The following is a 9057-nucleotide window of genomic DNA, read 5'->3' as shown; positions in this document are numbered from 1 at the left end:
CAGGGGTTCTGAGAGGGGCAGTCAGGGGGTGGGAGTGGGAGGGGGGTGGGGGCAGTCTGCTTGGGGAGACACCGGCTTCTCTACCCAGCCCCCCATGCCATTTTGCAACCCCCATGTGACCCTCGGGCCAAAAAGTTTGCCCACCCCTGGACTAATCCTTCCCCTCCTCTCGCCCAAGATCAGAAGTGTATCTAATGCTTCGGAAGGATGCAAGAGAACTTTGGTATCTAGGGCTGTCAATTTAAACAGTCAGATGCATCAAAATCAGCAGCAGCACAAACAGACTTCACCTTTGCCCATACGTAGCACTCTTCATGCCCATACAATCCTCATCCTCACTGAGAGCCAACAAGGGCCCTGATAAGTGCCTGGTCATCATGCAGCTTTGGGACATGGATACCCGCACACTATGAACGGGATTGAGGCTATGGGCATTGCTACACTTGCGAGTCAGAGCTCATTAAAGCAGCCCCGGGCATTCTAACTCACGCCACGTCCACCCTAGCAAGGCATGTAGAGCACTCTAACTCCACGGCTAGAGTGCTCCTGGTACTCCACCTCAGCGAGTGGAATAACATTTAATGTGCCCCCACTCAAGTGCTGCAGTGCCAGTGTGGACACCCTGGTCTGTTAATGCGCTCTGATCGGCCTCCAGAAGTGTCCCACAATGCCTGTTCTAGCCGCTCTGGTCATCAGATTGATTGCCCTGCCCTCAGATGACCAACCATCAGACCCGCCCTTTAAATTCTTTGGGAATTTTGAAAATCCCCTTCTTGTTTGCTCAACAAGGTGTGGAGTGCTCTCAGTGATCATGCACCCACGCACCAGGCTACCCCCAGTATGGATCAACGGTGAGGTGCTGGACCTCATCAGTGTTTGTGGGGAGGAAGCTGTCCAGTCCCAGCTGAGCTCCAGCTGTAGGAATTACGATACCTTCGGGCAGATATCAAGGGACACGATGGAAAAGGGCCAGGGTTAAAGTGAAGGAGCTGCAGAATGCCTACCGCAAAGCCATGAGGCAAACAGCCACTCCAGTGCTGCCCCGCTACCTGCTGTTTTTACAAAGAGCTGGACGCGATACTTGGGAGTGACCCCACTTCCACTTCAAGTACCACCATGGACACTTCAGAGCCCAGTCCAACAAGGCAGAAGGAGGAGGAGCAGCAAAGCAGGAGCGAGGGTGCTGAGGAGGAGGAAGATACACCAGCATCCCTAGATGCATGCAGCCAGGAGCTGTTCTCAAGCCAGGAGGAAGGTAGGTAGTTGTGATGGCCAGTGCCTGGGGAAGGACAAACACCAGAGGAAGTTCCCAGTAAGCGGCTTTTATTTTGGGAAGGAAGTTATTCAGTGGAGGCTCTTGGGGCGAGGAGGATTAGGGAGGTATGCATGCCTAGATGTGGAATAGGGCATTGATGTGCTCTCTCACATCACGGTAATTGGCCTCGGTGATCTCTTCAAAGGTCTCACCCAGAACTTGGGCAATGCGCTTGCGCAGGTTTTGTGGGAAAGCCACTGCGGTCCTTGTCCCAGTCAGACTAACATGTCCGCACCACTGTGCCGTGAGGGGCAGGGGAACCATTGCTGCACACAAGCAAGCTGCATATGGGCCAGGGCGGGAGCCGCATTGTAGTAGAAGACCACCCCTTGCTTCCCAGGTCATCCTCTGCAGCGAGATATCTTCCAGGATGAACTCCTGTGGAAAATGTGGGGATAGTGTTCAGTACAGAGGTCCCCTGCAGCTGCTGGCTCTCCCCAAGGCAGAGAAACCCAGAGGACAGTACAGCCATGAAAGAATGAGTCCCCCTTGACCCTGTACTTACTCACCTTTTTGGGGCTCCCGGGAGTTGTGTGTGCTCGCTTTGGGACAGGCAAATTATGCTATTGTGTAGACTGTGCTTGCCCTCCTTAAATACGGGGGAATCATTGCTCTGTCTGGTGTGAACAAAGCTGCCTCTGTTAAGTGTTGCATTTTGCCTTTACAGACGCAACTTTGAGAGCTCAGCCATCCGTGTTATTACCGGCCGAGAGGATGCAAAGAATCAGGAAGAGGCCATGTAGAAGCAAAGATGACATGCTGCATGAAGTCATGCAGCACTCACTCACTTGATGAAATTCAAAAAGTACAGCAGTGGTGGGAGAGTGAAAGGAGGGTCCGCCAATAGAATGCAGATCGCCATCACCAAAGCACAGGGCAGCTGATAAGCATCATGGAGCGCCAAGCGGACTCGATCCCCATGCTCATAGCCATACAGGTGGAGCAATACCATGCCTGCCCCCCCATCCTCCAGCTCTTGTCCCAAAACTCTTTCCCTTGTGCCTCCATGTCATCTCCAAGCCACTTTTCCCAATATCCAGGTTCTTATTGCCACCAGCTGCCTCCAACACTTGTAGCTTCACCACCCAGCCCTGAAAACTACGACCCTTACCAACCGTACTCAACTCCTATCACCATGCAATATAGCCATCCTGAAGTGCAGCACTCATTGCACAGCACTCCAAACAGGAAGGCTGAGTATGATAACAGGGACATATGCAAATTTGTGATTGTACCGTTCCCCACCCCACCTCCTTCCCCTTTCTGTTTCCCAAGCAGTTGTGTTTCTTTTCAACAAATGGATTTTTTTGCTTTGAAAAAATTCTTTATTATTGCATAAAGTAAAAGATACCTTAGCCCAGGAAAGCAATCGGCACTGCAAGTCAGTGTATCATATGTAGAAAACACAGATTATTACTCATATTGGAACCCCGGCACTTCATTCCCGTGCAGGGCACCAGAGATTACTGGTGGCTTTCAGCCTCAAATTACTCCCTCAAGGCATCCCTAATCATTGCAGCCCCGTCCTGGGCCCCTCTAACAGCCCTGCTCTCTGGCTGTTCAAATTCAGCCTCCAGGTGTTGAATCTCCAAGTTCCATGCCTGAGTGAATCTTTCATCCTTCCCTTCACAAATGTTACGGAGGGTACAGCACGCGGATATAACCGTGGGGATGCTGTTATCGGCCAGGTCCAGCTTCGCATACAGAGAGTGCCAGAGGCCCCTTAAATGGCCAAAAGCACACTCCACAGTCATTCTGCACTTGCTCAGCCTGTTGTTGAACTTCTCCTTGCTGCTGTCAAGGCTCACTGTGTAGGGTTTCATGAGCCACAGCATTAAAGGGTAAGCAGGGTCCTCCAAGGATCACAATGGGCATTTTGACTTCCCCTACGGTGATCTTCTGGTCTGGGGAAAAAGTTCTGGATTGCAGGCTCCTGACAGTGTTCCAAAAGATGTGTGCGTCATGCACCTTTCCGGGCTAGCCCGTGTTAATGTCAATGAAACGCCCACGGTAATCCACAAGCATGTGGAGAACCACAGAGAAAAATACCCCTTTCAATTAATGTACTTGGAGGCTAGGTGGGCTGGTGCCAGAATTGTAGTACATGTTCCATCTATTGTCCCTCTGCAATTAGGGAAACCCATTTGTGCAAAGCCAGCCACGATGTCATGCACGTTACCCAGAGTTACAGTTCTTTTGAGCCGGATGCGATTAATTGCCCTGCAAACTTGCATCAACACGATTCTAACAGTTGACTTCCCCACTCCAAACTGGTTAGCGACCGATCGGTAGCTGTCTGGAGTTGCCAGCTTCCAGACTGCAATAGCCACCCGCTTCTCCACTGTCAGGGCAGCTCTCAATCTCGTGTCCCTGCGCCACAAGATGAGGGCGAGCTCCTCACACAGTCCCATGAATGTTGCTTTTCTCATACAAAAGTTCTGCAGCCACTACTCGTCATCCCAGACTTGCATGACGATGTGATCCCACCACTCAGTGCTTGTTTCCCAAGCCCAAAAGCGCCATTCCACGGTGGTGAGCATGTCCACGAATGCCACAAGCCATCTCATGTTGTATGCATTACTTGAATCAATATCATCATTGGAGTCCGCGTTGTCACTTTCAATCTTAAGGAATAACTCAACTACCAAATATGATGTGCTGGCGAGACTTCCGAAAGGGAAGACAGAGCACGCAGTACAAAGAACGTTGAAAGATGGTGCCAATTGTGGACAGAAGCAGAGGGAGTGCCAGGATGCGAAATGATGCATCACAGGGCATTGGGACAGAACCCAGAATACCCCGCACCCCCTGACCCCTTCCCACAAGCCACAGTGCCAGAATGGGAGGAGGTGCTCCGTGGGATAGCTGCCCACAATGCACCGCTCCCAATGCCGCTGTAAGTGCTGCAAACGTGGACACGCCAGTGCGCTTGCAGTACCAGTGTGGACAAACCGCTGCGCTTTCCCTACTGCATGCTACGAAGGCTGGTTTAACTCAAAGCACTCTGCGTTTGCAAGTGTAGCCATGCCCTAGGTCTACACTACAGCAGCACAGCACTAAACCCACAAGAGAAAGCTCTCCCTTCAGCTTAATAATTCCTGCCTCCAAAGGAGGCAGTAGCTAAATTGGCAGGGGGACTTCTCTCACCGATACTGCGCTGTCCATCCTGGCGCTTAGGTTTACTTTGACCCCATTTCCCCACTGTCTTTGCTCCCTCACCTAGGGTGACCAGACAGCAAGTGTGAAAAAACAGGACAGGGGATGGGGGGTAACAGGCGCCTACAGAAGAAAATGCCCCGAACATCGGGACTGCCCTACAAAAAAGGGACAAGTGGCCACCCTACCCCCGCCGCAGCTTCTCTGGGGCCCTTGGCACCCGCGGGTCTCCCCGCTGGCAGGGAAGGGGCCGCTCCTCGGCCGCGGGCCGCCCGCCAGGGAGCGCGATCACCCGGCTCCGCTCAGGGGCCTCGCTTCGCCCCGCTTCCACAGAAGCCCCGTGGGCCGGGCGAGACCTTCCCTGTGCCCGGGAGCCCCTGTCGCGTGCAGGCCCGGGCCGCAGCACGGCGCCCCGGTGCGATGCCGCGGGACGGGACGGGACGTGAGGGGAGGGGAGGGGAAGGAAGGCCCGGCCCCGCCGCTCACTCACGCTTGTACTCGGCCATCAGCCGCTTGAGCGCCGTGCCCGCCATGCGCCGCAGCTGCGAGGAGCCGGAGCGCGCCCCGCCGCCACCAGCTTCCGGGGCAGCAGCGCACCATAGAGAGCCGGGCGGCGCGGCTAGAAGGACCACCCAGGCTCAGCGCGCAGCTCCCTCTCGCTGGCGCTGCGGGGTCCGCCGGGAGCACGCGCTAGGGGCGGGGCTACTGGAGACAGAGCCCGTGGGGAGGGAGCGGGCCATCAAGACTCCGCCCTTGCGGCTGCTCTCCGGCTCCCGTAGTTCAGCCAGCGTGGAGGGATCGTTGTGCGTCGCGTGGACAGAGGGTCCCGCGCAGCCCCGTGTCTGCGGGCGGGGCCGGGCGCTCAGAAGGGCCGAGTTAAGGGGACGCGGCGGATCCTGTAATACCAGGCCTGGTCTGGGAGGTGCGCAGTCCAGGCCTCCCTCTTCCCCCGCCCCAGAGGCTGCGGTGAAGGGCTGGAAGCAAAAGCGGACTGGGCGGGTGGTGGCCCTGGTAGCCAGAGCAAGCTGACGGGATTTCCAGCCATGGGCCTCTGTCATGAGCTGCCCTACCTCCCAGTTGTGCCTGCCAGCCCGGTGCTGCCTGTGGCCCCAAGCTAACAGTTTCTCCAGTACTGATGTGTCTGGTTGTGGGATGCAGAGACCCCCAACCAGGAATGGAAAGAAGAGGATGAGCCTCTGGCTGCAGGGAGGCCTCCCAGCTGCTGAACAGTTCCTGCCACTGATGGCTTCCACACTCCAGGCTGGTGAGGGAGTAAGCAGGGCTGTAACAGCAGAGCTGCAGAGGGCTCCCTGCATGACCACAGAGGCAATGATACTGGATTCCTGCAGATGCAAAGTGCATGGAAGGCTGCAATTCTGTGGGCAGAACAGAGACCCTGGCACTCCCAGCTGGTGTGACATGGTCAGGTCTATGACAGCGGGGGGCTGCAGAGGACTCCCTGCTCTGCCCCAGGAGCCAGTTAGCAGTAGGGTAGCCTCCCCAGCAGCTAGGAACTCGTCCTCCTCCTCCTTGCAGTCCTAGCCAGGGGTCTCTGCTGTGCCCCACCATGACCTGCTCAGCGTCTCCCATGGCAAAAGGGCTGCAGAGAGCTCCCTTTGTGGCTCTGAGCCAGTGCCACCCAGTCCCTGCAGACACACAAACTGTGTGATGTTGGTGTCAGCTGAAATTGACATCTATAGAGAGTTATTGATTAAAATGGAACTCTGCCAAACCTGACTATTGTAGAGCTATTACTCTGCTATAATCTTGAGTATTGCTCATGGTATGAGGGAGAATGTGATGTGGAGGAAGTTGAGAGGTGAGTGACACTAGGCAGGGCTGCACTGTTAACACCGGGGAGAAATGTGCCCAGTGCCAGTGATGCTGTGTACAGGGGCAGAGTGACTGCAGCTGGGGCCTTTGCACATGTTATACACCATAGCAGGGCTCAGCCTCAGATCAGAATACTCTGCCATGAAGGGGAGACTTCAGAGCAAGCCCAGAAGGTCCATAGGACCTATGATTACCTAGATTCAGGGACTCAAACCTGGTGTCTGCCATAGACTGGAGTAGTGGCTGTGAATGGGTTTCACTATATACCTTTTCTGTAGGCTGGGCAGGAGGTGCATTTTGCTTTAAGCAGGTACAGCAACACTATCTAACTCTGGAACTTTTATAATCTGGAACATTCTGGGTTGGCAAAGTTCAGCAGTTTGCAGCTAAGCATTGCATTTTACGTGCAAATAAATTGAAAAATGTTCTATTTACTTGGTCTCTGTGATTCCAGGGCCTGCTCCTGCTGTTTCTTAGAATTCAAGACAGTGCATTTGAGTGCTTCATGAGAACTGATTATTCTTTATTCCTTTGCTGACTCAGCCTTATGGGAGTTGGGAGAAAATGCCCATGACCTTTTGTAATAACAACTCACATTGATAAAGCACCGTTTATGTCCAAGTCTGTAATTACAGAAGTGGAGGATTTAGCATAGAAAAGCATGGCTAAATATACAGACAAACAAAAGGCTGCCTTTCTGCTTTAGCCTCTCACTGAACGCATTAGGCTGCTGATCCCAGTTTAACTCCATTAACTGCACCAGTTAGATCAGGTTTGAATTTGGAATATGTACAAGGTTTTAAGATTGCCTTATTAATAGTGATAGGCTTCAAGGCCAAAAATGACCTGTTTGAAGGTGACTTGCCCTTTTGAGGAGTATTGGGTGCCACCTGTAGCTAATCAGCTGCTGCACGGTTGATGCTGTGAGACCAAGGGTCAGGCAACAACTTGAAGATCACCTGGTATCTGAAAAAGGCAGCAAGTAGTTGTGCTGGAAAGCTGTGGAGAGTAGATAAGATTCCTGCAGAAGATTCTGGTGTAGGGTAAAAGAACTCTATTTATATACAACTCTTAGGAAGGGGGAGATGATCTGCCAAGGTGAAAATTGCAGAGAGCACTCCAAGGAGAAAGCTCATAGAATCATAAAATATCAGGGTTGGAAAGGACCTCAGGAGGTCATCTAGTGCAACCCCCTGCACAAAGCTGGACCAATCCCCAACTAAATCTTGACTCCCAGGCAGGTAGCCTGCAGGATGCAATCCAGTAAGGAGTAGGTGGGTCGGAAGACACTAGTTCAGAGGGAAGGAATGTGACTAAGGTCATATACAGTTTCATTTTAAAGACATAAAACTGAAGCGGTGAAGAACAGAGTGTAGAATCCTGAGGTTGGAGTGTTCTGTGTATGGGCAGGTGAGCTAGCACCCAACCCCCTTCTGACTTCTTATGTAATACAGGCCATAAATTTTCACTCAGATTCTTGTATCTTGGATGAAGTAGAGCATTTCTTGAAGATTTCACATGATGGAGAATCCATTACACCCTTTGGTATTTTGATTCAATGGTTAATTTACCTGCATTGTATAAAAAAGGGCAGCATATGCCTCCTTGGAGTTTACATTTGTCTAGTTTCTATTTCCAACTAGTGACTTCTTTTATGGCCTTGATAGATAGATTAGAGAGTGCTGCAGGCACTCTGAGATTATGAAATGGAGTTTGCCGTGTAAAATGTAACATCTCACTGAAAGATGGGAAATTCAAACTGCCCCCTAGTTTTTGGTTAATGCATAACTTGAGAGCTGTAGGTTGTCTTGCTGATCAGGCATGCATGGCTTAGCTGCAGTCATATAAAGGGAATCTGGCCACTCTACAGTGGAGTAGTAGTCTGAGGGAATACGGCAGGAATGGCCAACCTGTGGCTCTGGTGCTGCATGCAGCTCTTCAGAGGTTAATATGAGACTCCTTGCTTAGGTACTGACTCCAAGGCTGGAGCTACAGATGCTACCTTTCCAATGTGCTGTGGGGTGCTCACTGCTCAACCCCATGCTCTGCCCCAGGTCCTGCCACCACTCCACTCCTTCCCCTAAGGCCCCTGCCCCTTCTCCCAAGCCTGCCATGCCCTCATTCCTCCCCACCAGCCTCCTGTGCACTGCAAAACGCCTGATTGTGGCAGGCAGGAGGGAGGGGGAGGTGCTGATTGGTGGGGTTGCCAGTGGACAGGAGGCACTGTGGGCTGGAGGGGGGTATGAATGCAGGGGCTGCTTACATATTACTGTGGCTCTCTGGCTATGTTCATTGGTAAATTCTGGCTCCTTCTCAGGCTCAGGTTGGCCACCCCTGGAATAGGGGAAGGCAGATTCCCCCTTTTCCTGATCCACATTTTCCATTCTCCTCCTGCTGCTCTCAGAGGCCTAGGTTACAAGGTAGACTCTCTAAGCTTCTGCTTCCTGAGTGATTCAGTCCCCCTTCAGGGGTAAAGGTGGGCAGCTTTAGAAAAGGAGAGCCCCACCTCCCTGAGTAAGTAGTACACCTCACAGATAGTACTGTCTGCTCAGCACAGTGGGCCTGTTCTGAGTGCCTGAGGTGTTTTCCTTTCCCCCTGCATTTTTGAATGATCTATTCCCTCTCAGGCCAGATAAATTCTAGCTACCCTGCTTAGGGCTACAGGAGCTGTTTCTGAAGACAAAAAATGACACACATCAAAGTGACAAGTATGGTACATTGTGTGTAAAATGTCGATTCTAAACTGAGAAACA

General features: G+C 52.4%; 1 protein-coding gene across 2 annotated transcripts in view; it reads right to left on the bottom strand.

The window, feature by feature from the left end:
- UBE2G2 (ubiquitin conjugating enzyme E2 G2) overlaps nucleotides 1-9057 on the bottom strand; it is a 127799-nt gene that overhangs the window by 33888 nt on the left and 84854 nt on the right. Inside the window, exon 2 of one of the 2 annotated variants that reach the window (XM_032772468.2) lies at nucleotides 4962-5014. In XM_032772468.2, coding sequence (XP_032628359.1) covers nucleotides 4962-5004 — 43 coding nt within the window. In that variant the 5' untranslated portion in view covers nucleotides 5005-5014. Of the gene's footprint in view, nucleotides 1-4961; nucleotides 5124-9057 lie in introns of those variants that run through there. The other variant, XM_075068612.1, reaches the window with a different exon arrangement.

This window comes from Chelonoidis abingdonii, chromosome 8 (genome assembly GCF_003597395.2).
Source record: "Chelonoidis abingdonii isolate Lonesome George chromosome 8, CheloAbing_2.0, whole genome shotgun sequence".
NCBI lineage: Eukaryota > Metazoa > Chordata > Testudines > Testudinidae > Chelonoidis > Chelonoidis abingdonii.
Note: the sequence above shows the minus strand (reverse complement) of the source record. Positions and strands in the feature narration are given on the sequence as shown.